Below are 20,190 nucleotides of genomic sequence, written 5' to 3'. Positions count from 1 at the left end.
AATCAAGATTGGATGGCTCTTTAGAATCCGTGCTGTAGCTCAACCACAAGCTATGGGCTCTATGGATGGGTCACTGGGTGACAGTCTCTGGCCGGTGTTATACAGGAGGACAGACTAGATGATCACAATGGTCCCTTCTAGCCTTGGAATCTACGTAAGACGCATTACCAATAGCAGGGCGACTCACCCAGGGCCAGGTTGCTTTGGGCAAGTGGTAACTGCCTAGAGCATTTCACATCTAGGCAGGGCCGGTGCAAGAATATTTTGCGCCCTAGACGAAACGTCCACCTTGCGCCTCCCACCCCCACCCCTGACCCCAGAGCATCGCTTATTATAAACTTTAAAAAATGAATACTGCATAATACTGCATTGTTCATTATATTTAATACATATTCGGCTTGATAATTTATTAATTTCATTATTTAGACTACATATTTAATGAAAATAAATGAATAACCTGACAGGGTGTGGGGCTGGCTGGCTTGGGGCGGGGGTGTGGCAGGGGTTGGCTGGAGACAGGGGTGTGTGGGGCTGGCTGGCTTCGGGCAGGGCACCGGGGATGCGGAGCTGGTTGGAGATGGGGTGCGGGGTTGGCTGGAGACAGGGGGTGTGGGGCTGGCTGCGGGCAAGGTGGCGGGCACCAGGGCCGTCCCTAGATATTCTGGGGCCCTAGGCAGCCCCCCCATGAGGGGGGTGTGCCCCAGGTCTCTGTGGGGGGGACGGCTTTCGTGGGGGGGGCAGGCCTCCAGGGGGTTGGAGCTGGCTTGGGGGGCAGGGGGGAACTGCCCCCCAGCACTCCCCGGCAGCGCGGCTGGGGCCGGGTCTCTGCACTTCCCCCCGCGGGTGAGTACAGCCCCGGCCCTGCTGCAGAGCGCAGGGGAGTGAGTGTGGGGCTGAGCAGGGGCGGGGCCCTGGGGAACAGCCAGCGCAGCGCCCCCGGTGGTTGGAGGAGGAATTACATCACTTCCCGGCCGGCCGGAGCAGATCAAAGAGGGTTACACATTTAGCCGGTGCTGGGTGAGCATCTCAGACATTTTGGGCACCGCTTTTTGGTGCCCTCAAATCTTGGTGCCCTAGGCGACTGCCTAGTTTGCCTAGTGGATGCACCGGCCCTGCAGCTCGGTCAACAATTTAAATCCACTCCAGCAGGTAATGGCTGAAGGTTGTTGCCAGCTGGTTGCTGTTCATCATCTTCTGTGGAAAGAATCTTGTGGTCCCGGTAGAGAGCTGCCCCCAAACCACCGTTATTGGTAGCTTATTGGTTAAGAACTGGGTGGGTCTCAGAGATGGAGCTGCCCCATCTCCAGTGAGGAGGGGGGGATGTTGGTTGAGGTCCATTGGCAGAGCTACCTGCTGTAGACATCAATCCGCAGGGCTGTCATCTTTCTCCCAGTACTAAATGCCCTTGGAAATAAATATTACAAGTCTTGGAGGAAGAGCCTGAGATGCAGAAAAACAACAGATTGAGTCCTTCCAAGGAAGTGACAGTTTGGGAGGAACTGCTCCTGTTGGGTTGGAAGGGACAGATATATTTTGATACGTGGCACAGCGGGCCAGGAATAGGAGAATTCGAAGAGCTATTGAAGTTGGTGTCCCAGCTGAGCCTGGATTTATCTCCTCGGTGGAACAAAAATATTTTGCAACGTATCTTGCTTACCACATACAAGTAGACATTTTAAATGTATGTATAAATGGTTCTGACATCATCATAACATCTGATCAAAAGGTGCAAAAATTAGAAATTCAAGTCAAGCAAATAATTATTTATTCGGTGATTGTGAAACAGTAACTCCATGATCCAAGGACTTTATTCAGTGACAGACCTGGAAACATACAAATTACAGAGCCAGCCACACTGAGTGGCATAAGGGCAGGTGTCTCTGCTACAGCCAGAAATATCACACCAAGACAAGGCAATCCTGCAATGCACATCCCATGCGGCCCCCTCCAGTGCACAGGGCTCCTCATCGGCAGGTGGCTGGAAAACATGCTCCATAGCTTGGAAATTGAGATGCTTTCTGAGGTGCTGGGACCTGCATGTCACAGCCCAGCCTGTCCATGGGCCTGCTTACAAATCCACTTAGAAGGCAGAGTGCAGTTGGCATCATTCCACCACTTCAGCTCCAATGTGCGGGTCTCAACACAGTCTTCTCGGCCTTCTGTACCCTGATGCCAGTTGTCTGGCTGATTCTCCTCCCAGAACCTACAGATCAGAGTGTTAATGTCTCAGGGGAGAACCACAGCCAATTCCTGAGCTCAGTTCTGCTCTGTGGACTATGTGGTTGGCAGGGGACCAAGACACCCAGCAATGACGCAGTGAATCGATCCACCCCCCGGCCACCCCTCAGAGTTCTCTACAGCTCTTGTGGCCATGGTAACGAAGGGCTTCTGAGGGCTCGGGGTAGCAACTGCCCTGCGCCTGACAGGCCAGCAAAGAGCCCAAGTCAGTCTGTGGCTCCAAATGCTGACAGCAGCAACTCCGATCTCAGTGCCCAGAACCAAAGCACGTGGCACAGCACGTCCCAGGCACCCCCGAGATGGGAACGCAGGAACGGGAAGAGAGGGCAGCGGGGGTCAGTCATTAACTTCTCATGGCCCTGCTTATGGGCCTCGTCCACAGCCCACTGAGGTCACTGCCCCGACTGCAGCTGGCTCCGGCCATGTCCCCGGCCCCACAGCCTCCCCTTCCCCAGCCTGACAGAGGGGAGAGCGCAGTGCAATCCCAAGGAGAGCGTCCACCTGCCGCTCACTCCAGACTCACCTGGCTGTACTGAGTTGACTTGGGGCCAGATCCTCAGCTGGTGTAAATCCCTGTGGTTCATTCAAGTCAATGCCGAGTTACCCCAGGGGAGGCTCTGGCCCTGGGTCTCAGTGGCACTGAACACAAGCTCTGTGTTTAGGCTCCTGCTTTAAGCAAAGGGGCATTAGCAGAAATTCCTGAGAGGATTCATTGCTGTTGTGGCAGTGCCCGGGGGCCTCCCTCAGGATCGGGCCCGCTGTGCCGGGTGCTGAATAGACACCAGGGGCCGTACAGACGCTGCCCGAAGGAGCTTGTGACCGAACGTGTAACAAATAATCACTTCTCTCAAGCTTTACTCACCCCCTGCTTGCGTCTGCTCTGTATTCTGTGCCATCCACCCAGCGCCAGCTGCCTTCTGTCTCCTGGTCGGTGAGTCCAATCCAGTGATCTTCTCCCTCGGTCTCATTGGAGAGAAACTCCTGCACAACACAGTTTGCAGCATGTCCAGGTCACCCAAGAGAGGCTGCAGGATGCAGCCGCAGCTGCCTGGGCTGAACAGATTTGGGGGGAGAGGAAAGGGCGTCTGGTGGTGTGAGCTGGGCACTGGGCAGCGGGAGACACGGTGTCCTGCCCCCAACGCTGACAGTGACTAGCTGGGAGACCCTGAGGGAGTCCTGGAGCATCTCTGTGTCTGTGTCTGCATCTGTATCTGCCTGGGGCTAACAGCAGCGACCTGTCTCAGAACACTCCCCCCACAGCCCCTCAGAGCTGGGCTGCGGCAGTGACTGACGGGCACCTCAGAGTTCACACCAGCGCCCTGCCCTTGGAGGAGGCAAAGATCGGAGCAGAGAACTGGGTGCAAAGTCTAGCCCTGCCGGAGGGTGGGATTTTCGTCCTCCGAAAGTGCCCCAGAGGCCTGGGGTGAGGGCTACAGTGGGCATGTGGGGAGAGAGGATTCTCTGAGAGGTGCATGGCCCCTTGCACACAAGCCCTCCAGATAGAGGTTTCTAGATTGTCCAGCAGGAGCTCAGGACTGGGGAGAGGGATCAAACGGTGCTCACTGGGAAAGGTCATTGGGTTTGCAGGAAATGCTACATTGGAAGTAGGGAAAATCAGAAATGAGCCTGACCCCAAACCCCCCTGCCCCAGAACCCCAGACTCTGGGAAATCCAGATCCTGGCACTGTTCGTCTGCCCATCTCTGCTTTTAAAGTGATGGGTGAATCCCCAGAGTGAGGTTCCAAGGCTTGGCATCCTCTCCGATGGTTTCCAACGTCAGCTGCCCCCTTCCACCTCCTTCTGGTATGAGACAAGGCACTGACCCATTGTCCAAGCCCCTAGGAGGATCCTGCACTTACCTGTTCTGCCTCGGAGGAGACAGAGGTCAGGTGCGAGTCCTGAGACACACAGAACCGCTCGGCCTCGTCCCACGACTTCCTTTCTTGTGAAAAGTAATAGAGGTTCCCATCGTAAAACCTCCAGCCACTGGAGAGCTTTGACAGCACGTCACCTAGGAGCAGAGACTGAGGTGAGACGCCCGGGCTAAAGTCACAGGGACACACGCAGGGAGCTCAGGGTTTCTAGTGCTGCATTTCCCCTGCCCTTCAGCTGCCCCAAGCTCAGGGAACTTCTGAATCCTGATTCTCCAGCATCACAATAAATAATTTTTGTGGCTACATGATGGATCCCAAAGAGCGCTGGAGAAAGCAGACACCACGGGGTCACTCCCCCAGCACTGAAATGCAGCTGCATCTGGGCTGGAGTATGGGCGCTGGTCCCAGTGCAGAGCAGCACGGCTGTAATGGGAACGGGGAGACTCACTGTTCAGCTGAGCTGGCAGGGGGAATTCAGGAGGGGGAATAGCAACAGAGGGTCCTGTGGCACCTTTGAGACTAACAGAAGTACTGGGAGCATAAGCTTTCGTGGGTAAGAACCTCACTTCTTCAGATGCAAGTAATGGAAATCTCCAGAGGCAGGTATATATCAATGTGGAGATAACGAGGTTAGTTCAATCAGGGAGGGTGAGGTGCTCTGCTAGCAGTTGAGGTGTGAACACCAAGGGAGGAGAAACTGTTTCTGTAGTTGGATAGCCAAAGGAGGGGGAATGTAGCTGCCCACGGTGGAACATCCCCTGGTTCTGTATCAACATCTTCCAATGATCATAAGTGGTGAAGGTCTCGGGTGTTTTGCACTTTGACATCTCCCCCAACACCCTGCCGGGGGCGCTGGCTCAGTGATGGTTCTGAAAGTAACGCCCCATACGCTGAAATGCCAGTATCACTTCTTGCCTGTGAGCTGACGGGTTTGGAGCATCTAAGAAGAGCTGGTAGCTGGGTGCTCCCATTAGGCTAACCAGGCCCAGGGTGTAATTTAACTCCACACTGATCACCACGGTGTGGGCCCAGGTGCAGCCACCGGTGATGTTTAATGGACGAGAACTCGGTGCTGGTGAAAGGCGCTGCGCTGTCAGCCCTGGAGCCTGAAATCCTCCGTTCACCATCAGCACCAGGAGAAACGGCACCAGCCAGCGCTGCAGCTAGTACTTACTGCAGCCATCTTGCACTGCTCCTCGCGCTGCACCGTCCGAACGGATCTGGATTTCTCCATACGCTGCACTGACATTACCCAGCTGGGCTTTCAGCATCCGGACTCCTGCCTGCGCTTCATCCAATAGCTGCAGACCTAGAAGAAAGTCACAGCGACTTCAGTGGAGATGCAGAACACTGGATTATCAGCACGTGTGGTAGAGCAGCACCTGCAGGCCCCTGTGTGCCAGGCGCTGTACGGACAGGAGGGGACAGTCCCTGCTCTCAACAGCTCACACTCAAAATCGACTCTAGGTGGGAGAAATAAAGGATGATTTTCCTGCTGGGGAACTGAGGTGCAGGGAGATGTGCCCAAGATCACACAGGAAGTTTGCAGTGGAGCTGGGAAGTGACCCCAGCTCTCCTGAATTCTAGCCCTGTCCCCCCAAATCTCCCCAGCCTCCTCTTCCCAATCGCTCCCACCTTGTGAGCTGTGAGTGGGTCACCTGCAGCCTGGGGCAGAGCTGGGGCTGCAAGAACATCCCTGGACCCGAGCCATGGCCCTGGGCTCCAGGCCGGGATTTTGAACAGCCCAGCTTTCCGGCATGTTCTGTGCCGGGGTTTAGTTCAGGCCCATCCTCTGATTGGACGCTGAATAACCTGATCCATGGGCCGGTTTGTATGTGCAGCCCTGGGCCAGACAGACAGAGCGTTGTGACACGTGGCCACAAGGGGGCGCTCTGCCTCCAGCAATGGGACTGTGGCTGTTACCCAAATTATTGGAGCAGCATAGGAGGGGCTCAGGGCCTGGGGGGAATTGAGACCCACGAGTGCAGCTCCACTGACGTCCTGCTTACACCAGGGTCTGAACTCGGCCCTGTGTGTCTCATGAGCTGCATCCGTCTGTCCCGCGAATGCAATCCTGACAATACAGGGCCATGGTGAAAACTCTGGAGCGAAGGGAGCAACAGGGAAAGGACAGAAGATGTGACCACTAGTCACCCTGCTTAGGAGCGTGGGGCGGATGCAGCCAGCCTGCCACTGCCAGGAAGGGAGCTAGGAGGGAACCTGGAGCAGCCGCCCGTCCCTGGGAACAGAGCCTCCGTTGGCAGAGGAATGGGCAGAGCAGCAGCTCATTAGACGGGGGACGGGACCACCTGGCAGGGACGTCTATGGAGGGGAGTAGGAGGATGCCAGGCACCCACCATCCCTATAGGCCGGAGAGTGCTCAGCTTCCAGGCCAAGGGAGGGGAGCCGACCCTGATGCCTAAGACCCTCGTCCTGCGACTTACTGTCCGATCCCTTTGCTGAGGCGTCCGAGGCGTTGTCAGGCTGCAGAGAGACTTGGAGTTTCTGCACCGCTTCTTCAACCCCTTTCAGCTTGCTCTGTGCCCGGAGATCTAGAAATCACATGTCTGCAGGTCAGCGACCGAACTGAACTGCGGCTGGAGACCAGCCAGGCCCGGAGAAGGAATATGCCCCGAGTGCGAGTCTGTTCTCTATGACTTCTTTCATTTTAATCTTGGAAACCTTCCCTCCCGAGGAGAGACACAGGCAAAGGCAAGGCCCCGTTCGGGGCTCTCTCCTGGTGTATGTTACACCGTCTTAACATAGGGCGTCAGCTCTTTGGAGCAGGGAGCTACAAACTCCAGCAGAGCAGATTGAGATTAAATCTCAGGACAAACTTCCTGCCTGTGAGACCAGCAGGACGATGGAACAGACGCCTCGGGGGGTTGTGGAAGCTCCTTCACTGGAGGTTTTGAAAAGGAGGCTGGAGCCGTCTGTCTGGGATGGGTCAGACACACCAAATCCTGCTTCTTGGCAGGGGTTAGACTGGATTCCCTTGCGGTCCCTTCTCACCCGATGGTTCTGTGATTCTATGACCTCATTTCCTGTGTGTTTGTGCAGCCCCTAGCACTATGGAAAGCAGGACCTGGGTGCAGCTTCTGGGCCCTGTGGCCATCCAAGTGCTTATTAACCATCCTGACAGCTCTGCTCCTGGTGTGTCTCAGGGGCCTGTCTCCTAACTGTAGGCCCAGACCCTTAGAGGTGTTCAGGCCCCAAACTCCCAGTGATTCCAATGGAAACCAGGAGCCCAAATGCCCTGAGGATCTGGGCTTGCAGGACTACTGGCCAGCTGCTCAGATGGTGTCAATCTGACTTCAGAGGAGCTACTTCGATTGACACCTGCAGAGCATCTGTCCCTAAAAATCAGCCTTCACTCCCCTTAGTGCTGCAGGGCCAACCCAGCGATGCCCCAGGGAGCAGCTTCTCTTCCAGCTTGTGCATCATCAACAGACTTGTGATCTAAGTGGTGTCTGCGGAACCTTTCCCGCGATCCGTCGTACGCCTCTGGTTCCTTTCACTGCAGTATCAGAGCACCTCACAGGCTTTAATATATTATTTAATGTCACACGACACCCCTGTGAAGTAGGGAAGTCTCCTCTCTCCGTTTTACAGGTGGAGAACTGAGGCAGAGACAGGTCTCATAGACCTTACAGCCAGAAGGGCCCATCATGATCATAATCTGACCTCCTGCAGGCCACAGAACCTCACCCACCCACTCCTGTAACAGGCCCATAACCTCTGGTTGAGTTACTGATTTAAAGACTTCAAGTTACAGAGAATCCACCATTTACACTAGTTCAAACCTGCAAGTGACCCGTGCCCCAGGCTGCAGAGGACGGCAAAAAACCTCAGGGTCTCTGCCAATCTGATTTGGGGGGAAATTCCTTCCCGACCCCATTGAAAGGGGGATCAGGACCCGGTTAAATGGGAGACTACAACGGGTCATGCTCAAAGGTGAACTGTCAGGCTGGAGGGAGGTTACTAGTGGAGTTCCTCAGGGACCGATCTTGGGACAAATCTTATTAATGTTTTCATTAACGACCTTGGCACAAAAAGGGTAGTGCCCTAATGAAATCTGCAGATGACACAGAGTTGGGAGATACTGCCAACATGGAGGAGGACTGGAATATCATACGAGTAGAGCTGGATGACCTTGAAACCTGGAGTAGTAGAAATGGGATGAAATTCAATAGTGCAAAGTGCAAGGTCATGCACGTAGGGATTAACAGCAATTTGACTAATAATTTCCCATGTGGAACTGTATCAAACGCCACTGAAATCCAGATAGATGAGATCTACTGCATTTCCTTTCTCTAAAAGATAAATTATCTTCTCAAAGAAAGAGAAGGTTGGTCTGTCATGATCTACCTTTTGTAAAACCATGTCGTATTTTATCCCTATTACCCTTAACCTCTATGCCCCTAATTACTTTCTCCTTCCAAATTTGTTCGAAGACATAGCATACATTTGAGGTCAAACTAAAAGGTCTGTAGTTTCCCGGATCACTTTTTACCTGTTTCTAAAAAAATTGAACTCCATTAGCAATTCTCCAGTCACTGGGTCTGACCCCTGAGTTTATGGATTCACTGAAAATCCTTGCTGGTGGGCTTGCAATTTCACATGCCAGTTCCTTTAATATTCTTGGATGGAGATTATCCAGGCCTCCCAGTTTGGTCCTATTAAGCTGTTCGAGTTTGACTTCCGCCTCAGATGTGGTAATATCTACTTCCATAGCCTCGTTCCCATTAGCCAGCCTGCCACTACCCCTAAACTATCTATTCCCTTTATTAAAAACGGAGACAAAGTATTTGTTTAGGCATTTGCCCATGCCTAGATTATCTTCAATCTCCAACACATCCTCCATCTTTGGCAGTCCCTTTTTGTTTATATGGCTATAGAACTGTTTACTGTTGGTTTTAATTCCTTTTGCAAGGTCCAGCTCTGCTTGGCTCTTGGCAGTTCTCACTTTTCCCTGCACTTTCTGATCTCCAAGAGGTAGCTTTCCTTGCTGATCCCTCCCGTCTTGCAGTGGGGGAGATTGTTGCAAATTACACCTATAGGTCACGCGCAGTTCGAGTCTAGGCTGAGGCACAGGAATAAAGTCCGCGAATGCAGAGTATTACAGAGATAATAGGTTTATTTCACTCAAGTGAGGTGCCCCCTGCTAATCAGGAGGGGACCTAGACTGTCGGTTACAAAGATTATATACCTTTTAGCAATGCATGCTACCCTCGTGCATCGTAACTTTTGGCCAATGAATAAGCCGTTTACTTGTCTCTCACCTATCCTAACTAAGCATTTTCCTCGTGCTGGCTAGCGTTACAAGCCCCCGAGCTCATGCACAAGCCCCCTCTCCTCCTCCTCCTCAAGGCCATATTGTCTGAATTAGCTGGCGTTCCTTCCTTTTACTGTTTCCAGATGTTCCTTTCTCCCCTTCCCCATTTTCCAGTACGTGATGTGCTCGCTTCTAGCTAATGGCGGGCCCAAACCAAAATGGAGTCACTCATGCTAACTTTCCCCAACAAGGTTTAGATTGGATATTAGGAAAACTATTTCACTAGGAGGGTGGTGAAGCACTGGAATGGGTTACTTAGGGAGGTGGTGGAATCTCCTTCCTTAGAGATTTTTAAGGCCCGGCTTGACAAAGCCCTGGCTGGGATGATTTAGTGGGGGATTGGTCCTGCTTTGAGCAGGGGGTTGGACTAGATACTTCCTGAGGTCCCTTCCAACCCTGAGATTCTATGATTCTATGACTTGCTGCTCTTCTCTTCTTCCTGGCCCTCCCACTTTCTGCTACTCCCTGCTGCAAGCCTTCAAACTCAGCAAACCTATTCCTGAGCTCTATTTCTCCTTCACTAGCTGTTTTTTTCCTCCACCCAGTTCTCAGCATCACGTTTCCACTGGCCACTTTACGCACCCAGCAGTCTCCCCTCTGAGTTCTCCAGTCCAGCTTCGATCTGCCAGTCTTGAGTTTTCCCTTCAGCCTCCTCTCGCCTTCCCTCCATCATCTGCTCGAATCCCCTTCAAAACTCAACTATAATTTCCACCTGCATCTCCAAACCTCGGCTCTTCTCTTTCATCAGCTCTGTCACGCGGCACTTTATACAAACAAGCTCTTTTCAGGTACCTGCTCTAGGATCATGTACATCCCACAACTTCCACATCTGGTCATCTTCATTGTCTCTTCCATTGCTTGGGTCACTACCACTGCTGCCTCTGTGTCTGTCACACCCTTCCCGCCTAAGCGCCTCTCAGGGAGAAAGAAAACCCCACACAACACAAAAACAGAACGCCACCGCCCCTCCCCCAAACTCTCCTTACAATCTCGCACTCTAACTTGACCATCGTTAGCATTAGAAAGTTTGTGCTAGTATCAAACCAGCAGGGCAAGATCTTACAACTCCATTCGAACTCCCTGAAGTAGGAGATTTATTTGGAGGGACAGACTGGAAACACGGTCGATATTCGGCTGAAATGTGGGGGTGTCCCCGCCCCCAGTCGACCCAGCTGGCCTGTATGGAAGTTGGCAAACGTTGGGCTTGGAGCTGCAGTTGAACTTACACAGAAGCGTCACAGCCAGGAGGGACGTGGCCAGGGCCAGACTCAGGAGGAGAAGGACAGCAGTGACGATGCCCCCCGCCCTGGGCCGCCAAGGGACCGATGTCTTGGGAGGATTTCCTTGAAGGAGAAGAAGAAACGTATCCATGGAAAGTCACAGTTCAAATGCCACTGACCGAGCAAACTCCATCCCCCAAATCCAATAACTGCTCAGCCTCCTATTCCCTGACTGTGGTTAACAGCAACAGCGGAATCAGGCCAAATAAGGTCAGAACCGACCTGAACTCCAATGTGAAAAGCGACCCTCCCTAAATCAGGAGTGACTCCAGTGCCAGGCAGGGGTCCTGTGAGAGAGATCTGGGAGCAGGACTTTCCCCCTGCCTCAGCATTTCTTGAGAGGGAAGTTTAGGGCTTGTGAAGTCCAGGCCCAAAGGAGTATTTTTAAATGAGAACAGGAACCTGAAACAACTTATGAAATATGAAAACAACGAGGTAGTGAAATGAGGGGAAATGATTCTTTGCAGGAGAAAAGTGGGGCTGACAGCAGCAGTGTGCTCAGAAGGGCCTTTCTCCAGCATCCCTGTCTAATAACCCATCCCCAGGAGGCTGGGCTCCTCACTGCAAGGCAGCCAAGGGGCGAATCACAGGGCAAAGCCAGAAGACTGTCTCCCCTGCACATTAAAGGGAGAAGACTAGAGCTGCATTCGAGCCAGGATCTATGTGTAGACAGAAGTAAGTGTGCTCTGTGTGGTCTGGATTTGGTCTCCCCAAGGTGAACGGCAGCTGCTTGGAGACGCAAGACAGTCGGATTCTCCTCTCCCTGAAAGTCTCAGCCTGCCACACCCATGGGCGGTGAGTTCTATGGGCCCGTGCTACCGGGCACCAGGAATATTCCTGGCCCGTGGGCCTGGCTCCTGCCTGCCCCTCCACCTTGCGCGCTCCCCCGCACGTCTCCTGGCCCCGCCTGCCACCCCCAGGTCATTTAAAGCAGCCCAAGGGTGCCCACTGCCACCCGGCAGCGCAGCGCGGCTGAACAGCTTCCTGCGTGCTCGTTCTACATGGCTGCCGGAATGTCCTTGCAGCCCATTGGGGTGGGGCTGTGCCGCTGCGCGCTGCCCCTGCCCCCAATGCCCCTGCGGCCAATTGGAAGCTGCGGGGGCAGTCCCTGGGGACTGGAGACCCCCGCTTGCCCTGCCTAGGAGCCACTGCCAGAGGGGGTATCCCAGGTAAGCACCGAACCCCCCACCCACTTCCAGAGCCTGCACCCACACCCCCTCCCCACACACCCCCTCCAGCCCCCAAATTTCCTCCTGCACCCGCATCTCCCGCACCCCTCCCCCCAAACTCCCTCTTGCACCGCCACCCTTCCCCTGCACCCACTTTTGCCCCCAAACTCCCTCCCAGAGCCTGCACCCCTCACCCCCTTGCACCCCCACCCCCTGCCTCAGCCCAGAGCCTGCACCCAAACTCCCTCCCAGAGCCTGACCTCTCCCCCCTTCTGCACCCAAATTCCCTCCCAGAGCCTGCCCACCTCCTGCACTCGAATCCCCTGCACAAGCCCAGAGCCTGCACCCAAACTCCGTCCCAGACCCCCTCCCCCACCAAACTCCCTCCCAGAGCCCGACCCCTCACACCCCCTGCACCCAAACTCCCTCCCAGAGCCTTAGGCAGGTGCGGGGGGCAGATTCTGGGTGTTCTGAGCACCACCAAAATTTTTACAAACCTGCCGCCCCTAGCCACATCCCCTCCCTGTCTGATGTGGGCCTCAGACATTAGCTAGCGCCGCTCCCCCATGGGGTGTGGTTCCTGGAACCAGCAGACAACACTCAGATGCCCAGATAATCCGCTTACATTGCAGAAGAGGCTTCTCTCACTCTAACCAAAGGGTGAAGCTGCCTCTCACTAATGTACTGAGTTTACAGTTCTCAGCCTTTCCTGAAACAGATTCTGGGAGGAGCTTCTCTGTCACCCAGCGCAGGCTACATTTCCCTTGCGTTTTCCTTTGTCACTGCAGAGAGCCTAGCTGAGCTCGTGTGTAGCTGCAGCTGCCTACGGCCGCACCCTCCACTTCCGTCAGCCCCGTCTCCCTGCCTGTCTCCTGACCCTTCCTGGGCGTCTTTCATGTGTTTGAAACCAGAACAGCTGGCACACGGCATCTGGACTGCACTGAAACCAAAGGGGATAAACAACCCCCGGAGCAGGCCCTTCTTCAGCTGACACCTGCCCAACCAAACATAAGAACATAAGAACGGCCAGACTGGGTCAGACCAAAGGTCCATCCAGCCCAGTGTCCTGTCTGCCGACAGTGGCCAGTGCCAGGTGCCCCAGAGGGAATGAACAGAACAGGGAATCATCAAGTGATCCATCCCCTGTCACCCATTCCCAGCTTCTGGCAATCACAGGCTACGGACACCATCCCTGTCCATCCTGGCTAATAGCCATTGATGGACCTGTCCTCCATGAACTTATCTAGTTCTTTTTTGAACCCTGCTAGAACCCCTGGGAGAGGCTGATGGTGGCAGTGAGCTGGGGAGGGGGACCCTGGATGGCTTTTATGGCCAGCCCATGGCACTGCGCTGGCCAGCAGGAGGCTGGGATGCTGTGCAGGGACTCCCATCTCTGCCCCCTGTGCCCTTCTCCCATTGAGGACTGGCAGGGGAGAGAATGCACTGGGAAGCACTGACCGAGTACCCTCGCCCACTGCCCGTGGGGCTGTCTAGACAGCACCAGGCTGAGCTCTGGGGACATGGTCAGTGGAGTAAGCGATCCCTGCCCAGAACGCTCTGCAGAGACCGCAAAGCCAAGGAGAGACCAGTGGGAGTCCAGGGTCCGGTGCAGCCTCTTGTGCTTACCTTTGGGCTGGGGATCAGCTTCCGTCATCTCCATGTTGTCATAGATATTCTCCCTCGACATTTTCCTGCCTTGACGCTGAGCCGAGCCCCTGATCACTGGTCTGTGGGTCCTTTCAGCAGCTTGCTGGGTTACAGCCTCCCTCTGACAGCTGCCTTGGCCCAGAAATAGAAATGGGAAGTGATGCCTGGTGGTGAGAGCCACCCTGTCACCAGCGGGGCCATGTGCGGTCAGCCCCAGTGGTGGAAGCGAGAGTTCAGCCAATGGGCTAGAGCTGGGTCCAGCGTGGGCAGCATCCAGGAAATGGGCCCAGGGTCAGAAGCCAAATGCCAGAGCCAGGGTGGGGGGTACAGCAGAGTCCTCAGCCAGAGGTGGAGCCCGGGATCAGTACCAGAGAGACAGAAGCCCAAGCCAGAAGTGGGGGCCAAGCAGTGTAGTGAGACAGGGGCAGGGCTGGGCATCAAACCAGATGTCTGAAGCCGAAGGGGAGCAGGGGCTGGAGCAGAGCAGGAGCAGGGCCTGGGCGCCGGCCGGAGCAGGGACTGGGCGAAGAGGAAGCACAGCTGCAGGGAGCAAGATACACATTGAGCAGCCGCTGATCTCAGCTGCTGCCAGGCTTCGAAGCAGGCTGGTGAACCAGCAGCCAGCCAGTGGTGTGGCTCCTCCGGCAGGTCCCAGGAAGAGCAGATGGCCTTATAGGTTGTGTAGCAGTGAAGTGATTCAGAGAGCTGGCCAGCAGCTGTCCCCGCTGCTCCCGTCCCTGACAATCCCTGGTTCCTATTCCTTGCTCTGCACCTGACTCACTGGGAGACCACGGGCAAGTTACCTCACCCCTCTGTGCCTCAGTTTCCCTATCTATTTACCAGTCTGAGGAACTAGGAGGGGGAACGGTGGATCAGGGCTTTGGTAAAGGCCTACAGAGCCTTTCACCTCAAGGCAGATGGGTAAAAGCCAACCAAAGTTGCCACGTCTCATGAAATAAATATGCGACCCTGCCTTTCAAAAACAAACCCAACTGCCCCAAAACAAGCAGGTCAGTCAGAGGTGACTTGAGCTCCCATGAGGCTGGCCGGCCGCCCCCTCATTCTTGGTCCCAACCTCCCCCCCTGCCAGCGTCCCCTGTTCTTCTCCTCCGACAGCCCTGCATCCCCTCCATCTCGGGAACCCTGGGGGAGAGGCAGGGAGGTGAGTTGATGAAAGGTGGGAAGGAGGGGAGGAAGGATTGGGGTGGTGGGGAGAGGCGGTTGGAGGGGGCAGCTGGGGGTGGGAGGGGGCGGTTGGAGGGGGAAGGAGGGGGATGGGAGAGGCAGTTGGAGGGGGAAGGAGAGGGGAGGGGGAAGGCATGTGGATGGGGAAGGAGAGGGAGGGGAGAGGTGGTTGGTTGGTGATGGGGAAGGAGGTGGAAGTGTGGATAGGAGAGGTGGTTGAACGGGGGAAGGAGGTGGGGGAGGAAGAGGAAGACAGCGCTCTGTTAGCAGCGCCTGGCCATAGGTGCTGGATCTAGGGGGGCTGCCGCACCCCCTGGCTGGAAGCGGTTTCTATCACATGCAGGGTTACAGTTCGGTTCTGTGGCTCTCAGCACCCCATTATTCACGTTGTTGCAGCCCCCTGTGCCCAGCCTGTGCCCTCTCCCCTCCTGGGCTGCCCCCAGCCATGGCAGTCCTGCTCTGTGTCCTGGGCCCGCTTGTGTTGTGGGCCCTCAAGCGTCATCCAGCTGCAGCACGGTGAGGGGCAGGCTGGGGGCAGTGTGGAGCCAGGCCTGCGTCTGTTCCTTGCCTCCGGACCATGCCTCCCCCCCTCGACCGTGGCACCCTGTGCAGTCACCCACATCGTCCGTCCCGAAGGCCGGCCCTATCCTATGGGCATCTGTCCAGATCTGCATATTTTCCTATGTGTGACCAGCCACAGGTGGGAGATCTGCTGTCCAAAGAGACAGAACCTGCTCACTGCTCCGGAGGTAACATGGGACAAGAGGGGGCACGTGTGGAATCAAAGGTTAATCCACCACAACTCCCAGATCCTTCTCAGCAGTGCTGCTGCCAAGCCACTTCCCCGCCCCCTCATTCTGTATTTGTTTGTTTGGTTGTTCTTCCCTAGGTGTAGCACCTTACATTTGTCTGTGTTGAATTTCAGATTGTTGTCTGTAGCCCAGTTCTCCAATTTATCAAGAACCCTCTGAATTCTAGCTTATCCTCCATAGTGTTGCAACCCTCCCCTCCGAGCCTTGTGTCATCTGCAAACTTGATCAGTTTGCTCTCCATACCTGCACCCAGTGTACGGGGAGATTTTGGCAAACCAGTAAACCACTATGGCTTATTGCTAAAAGCAGCCAAGTCAGCAGGCCGTAAAGTGGTCATGCAGCAGCCTTAGCTTAACCAAGGAAGGAGGGGAAGGGGTTTTGGGTGCCACAGAAAGGGCAGCTTGACCCCATGTCCTTCCTGATAAGAATTGTGTTGAAGTTGCTGATGCATGCATTTTAGAAGAGCAGGATGTCCCTGTGAATGGCTATCCAACTACAGAAACAGTTTCTCCTCCCTTGGTGTTCACACCTCAACTGCTAGCAGAGCACCTCACCCTCCCTGATTGAACTAACCTCGTTATCTCCACACTGATATATGCCTGCCTCTGGAGATTTCCATTACTTGCATCTGAAGAAGTGAGGTTCTTACCCACGAAAGCTTATGCTCCCAGTACTTCTGTTAGTCTCAAAGGTGCCACAGGACCCTCTGTTGCTTTTTACAGATTCAGACTAACACGGCTACCCCTCTGATACTTAACTTTTCTAAGTGATTTTTAACTTGTTCTTTTTTTATTTTATCTGCTAAACCTACCCCCTTCCCATTAGCATTCACTATGTTAGGCATTCCTTCAGACTTCTCGGTGAAGACCGAAACAAAGAAGTCATTAAGCATCTCCGCCATATCCAAGTTTCCTGTTACTGTTTCTCCCTCTTCACTAAGCAGTGGGCCTACCCTGTCTTTGGTCTTCCTCTTGCTTCTAATGTATTGATAAAAAGTCTTCTTGTTTCCCTTTATTCCCGTAGCTAGTTTGAGCTCATTTTGTGCCTTTGCCTTTCTAATCTTGCCCCTGCATTCCTGTGTTGTTTGCCTATATTCATCCTTTGGAATCTGTCCCAGTTCCCAATTTTTATATGACTCCTTTTTATTTTTTAGATCATGCAAGATCTCATGGTTAAGCCAAGGTGGTCTTTTGCCACATTTTCTATCTTTCCTAACCAGCGGAATAGCTTGCTTTTGGGCTCTTAGTAGTGTCCCTTTGAAAAACTGCCAACTCTCCTCAGTTGTTTTTCCCCTCAGTCTTGATTCCCATGGGACCTTACCTATCAGCTCTCTGAGCTTCCCAAAATCTGCCTTCCTGAAATCCATTGTCTCTATTTTGCTTAAGGGACATGCCATTGTATTATAAATAAAGGGGAAAAGTTTGAGGTGGTGGGACTCTTTGTGTTATCCTGCTTGTGCCGGCCATCTATCGGTCGGACAGCCGTGTCTCCCCTGATTTATTTCCTGACACCACCTCGCACGGAGTAAATGTTACCAAGAGCTTTGGGTTGAAAGAACGCCGGGTAACACCAGGTCATTACTGAAGATGTTGAACAACACTGGACCTAGAACTTGAGTTAACGAACTTGAGGTAAAATCCTAGTGAAGACAAGGCCATGTGTAGTTTTCACATGAGTTGTTACCAGGTCAAGTTAAAGCCTGTGGAGGAGCCTAACAACTACTATGAAAAATATGACCTGCCTTGTCTCCATGAGGTTTTAGCTTGAGTTAAGGGCAAAGGTTTCTCCCCATCCAGACGAGGCCATCCGGAGCTCAGGAGCGCTGCAGGGGACTGCTTAGCATGGAGAAAAAGACTTTTAATGAAAATTAGAATCTTTTGGTTAAACCCAAATGAAAACATCTCCTGCCACACAGACTACAAAGAGAGCCCCAATGCATGTTCGCTTGAGGTTAACGCTAGGCTGGTGCAGAACTTGGTTTTAACAGGAAACCCCCCTTTCCTCCTCTGAAAATGTTTCTCGCGTTGGCTGAGGATGGAAGCTAGCTTACAAAAACCTCCTGTTGCAGTAGGGCTGGGTTCTGCCATGCTAATCCACACCTTCCTCCAGAAGCAGCCTCATTCATTTGAAGGGGACCAGCTGCAAATTAAAGTATTTCTCATAGTGAGTAAAAGGCAGAATCTCACCCTCTGGCTTGGTCTACACTACAGAGCTGGGTCAACGTAAGCTGCCTTACGTCGACGTATTCATGTCAGTGTACACACCACAGCTTTGGTCCCACCGATGTAAGTACCCTACTACACTGACATAATAACCCCACCTCCACGACAGGCATAGACCTTATATCAGTGTAGTCAGGGCAACACATTGTCTGCGTAGAGACTGCGGGATACTCACATCAGCAGTTGGTTGTCATTCATGGAGCCGTGAAATGGACAAGAATTTGGGGAGCTCCAGCTTTAGCCCGGCTACGCCCTAGGGTCTTGGCCTCTGCTCCCAGCTCAGCTGCTGCCCAGGATCCCCAATCCCAGCAGGGCTGCATCTGCCTGGCTCCCCACTCCGTGCTCAGATTTTTGGTGAGGTTGAGTAAGGAGACTAGATGACCTCTTGAGGTCCCTTCCAACTCTGATATTCTATGATTGTATGATTCTATGATTTTAAAGGCCTAGTTTGGCATGTTGTTAAAGAATAGAAAGAGAGAACTTAAAGAAAAATAACAATGTTTGTCTTTAAAGGGTTAGTTTGGCATGTTGTTAAAGAATGAAAACATTTTGAGATAAATTTAAAAGGTGTATTTAATATATGAGTAGGTTAAGAAAAGAGCATTTAAAAAGAGTTAAATAAAAGAGAAAAACATAAAGGAAACTGCCATGTACTCTGAGCTGTGAACCCAACTGACGGAAGAATCCACTTTCATGATTCATCTTCCCGGGGGAAGGGCAGAACAACCAACGTATCTTATCCTCTTTCACATCCCACAACAGTCCGTCTGGTGTCGATGAACCTTTCCTGTCGGGAAGGATGTAACACCTTCTGCTGGAGACCGGCAAGTCACACCAGTTAATGTCCCTCTCCAGTCTGGTGGTTTACACGCTCACAGAGGCTCACAATACAACTGCTCCATAAATGACAATCAACAGCCGATGTAAGTAACCCGCAGTGTCTAACTCAGTAGCATAAACCGAGCCAGAGGGTGAGATTCTGCCGCTTTGACTCACTATGAGAAGTACCTTAATTTGCAGCTGGTCCCTTTGAAATGAATGAGGCTGCCTGTGGGGGAAGGTATAACCCAGTGTGGATTAGCATGGCAGAACCCAGCCCTATTGCATCGGGAGGTTTTTGTAAGCTAGCTTCCATCCTCAGCCAAAGTGAGAAACAACATTTTCAGAGGAGGAAAGGGGGATTTCCTGTTAAAACCAAGTTCCGCCCCAGCCTAGTGTTAACCTCAAGAGAACATGTATTCGGACTCTCTTTGTACTTGTTAGAGGAAAGGGCAGAAAGGCAAAGAAATATATGTGGGATAAGGCAAGAGATTCCTATGCTTCCTGTTTCCTTAGATTCGACCCTCCCTATCCAGCATCTGTCATCTGGTAGGGTTGATCTTCTCATAAAGGGTCCCTCTGACCGTGAATAACAAGGAATCAGTCGTGATAAGGTTAAAGACAAATGAAGTGTATTGCTGGATTGGTGCACAATGAATGGGGCAAAGAAAAGGAGGGAGTAAACAGTAAAATTATGTAAGACAGTGATTTTCCCCAAATAAACCCTATAAACAGGTAAGTAAACCCCTTAATAGAAACCTCCTTCTATAGATCAAGTGTCGATTGTTGCCTAGGACCTCAATCCTCTGGCTAGTTGAAAGCCATTGGAGAGGAGCTCCAGGGAGTCCCTTGATGTTCCTCTGGGTCTGTAGAAGAGTAGATGGTCCATCGCGGGACAGCAGCTGAAGGTGGATAATGGTAAGTGGGATGTGGCTGTCTGTCCTTCTCTTCTCCTTGCAGGTGATGACAAAGTAGAAGCAGATCTGTGGAAGGAAAACCCGAGCCCCCTCTACACTAGGATGGGGAGGTGAGTGCAAGTCAGACCCTCGCTGTCACTCAGATGGACAGCAACTGAGCAGTGCTCGGGGCAGACTTATATAATCTGGCCTGATAAACCCCAAAGAAGGAGCAGAAAACCCCTTCTGAGAAACCCTGTGGAAAAGGCGGTAAAAAACAGTTCTATCTAGAAGTTCTTTACCACTCCTGAGGAAAAATAAAAGGTGGGAAAACTGTGATCAGCTGGATCACATGGGCACAAACTCCATTTTGAAAATCAATATGGGATCCTGAAATTATAGAAAATGGACATAACCCAACAATCCCCTCCTTGTAGGAGTTATAGTGATAAGCAGAACTACTTCAAACATATAAAACAGATACTTAAACTGGGGGGAGGGATAGCTCAGTGGTTTGAGCATTGGTCTGCTAAACCCAGGGTTGTGAGTTCAGTCCTTGAGGGGGCCACTTGGGGATCTGGGGCAAAATCAGTACTTGGTCCTGCTAGTGAAGGCAGGGGGCTGGACTCAATGACCTTTCAAGGTCCCTTCCAGTTCTAGGAGATAGGATATCTCCATTTATTTCTTATATATTTCTAATCCCAAAGCACTAA

At 52.8% G+C, this 20,190-nt stretch overlaps 1 protein-coding gene across 2 annotated transcripts; it reads right to left on the bottom strand.

Moving 5' to 3' along the window:
• Nucleotides 1–1,790: 1,790 nt before the first annotated feature.
• On the bottom strand, nucleotides 1,791–14,020 carry LOC122173201 (C-type lectin domain family 4 member F-like). Of its 2 annotated transcripts, XM_065598401.1 has the most exons (7): nucleotides 13,523–13,997; nucleotides 10,674–10,790; nucleotides 6,557–6,664; nucleotides 5,287–5,421; nucleotides 4,098–4,249; nucleotides 3,101–3,219; nucleotides 1,791–2,203 (listed from the first exon to the last, which is right to left on the bottom strand). In XM_065598401.1, the coding sequence occupies exons 1-7, from the start codon at nucleotides 13,581–13,583 to the stop codon at nucleotides 2,041–2,043; spliced, it is 855 nt and encodes a 284-aa protein (XP_065454473.1). In that variant the 5' UTR covers nucleotides 13,584–13,997; the 3' UTR covers nucleotides 1,791–2,040. The 2 variants fall into 2 exon arrangements, with proteins under 2 accessions (XP_065454473.1, XP_065454474.1); XM_065598402.1 differs by lacking the exon at nucleotides 10,674–10,790 and having other exon boundaries at nucleotides 13,523–14,020.
• Between the last annotated feature and the right edge of the window lie 6,170 nt (nucleotides 14,021–20,190).

The sequence above is a fragment of the Chrysemys picta genome, chromosome 5 (genome assembly GCF_011386835.1).
Source record: "Chrysemys picta bellii isolate R12L10 chromosome 5, ASM1138683v2, whole genome shotgun sequence".
NCBI lineage: Eukaryota > Metazoa > Chordata > Testudines > Emydidae > Chrysemys > Chrysemys picta.
The sequence above is the reverse complement of the archived record's forward strand: the minus strand, read 5'-3'. Positions and strand labels throughout refer to the sequence as shown.

Excerpts from the sequence above, each read along its gene's own strand:
- LOC122173201 (XM_065598401.1), bottom strand. The coding sequence starts at position 13,583 with ATGTCGAGGGAGAATATCTATGACAACATGGAGATGACGGAAGCTGAT. Across the intron at positions 10,791-13,522 it reads AGCTGATCCCCAGCCCAAAG|GAAATCCTCCCAAGACATCG; the intron begins GTAAGCACAAGA and ends TTCTCCTTCAAG. Across the intron at positions 6,665-10,673 it reads CCTGGCTGTGACGCTTCTGT|ATCTCCGGGCACAGAGCAAG; the intron begins GTAAGTTCAACT and ends TGTGATTTCTAG.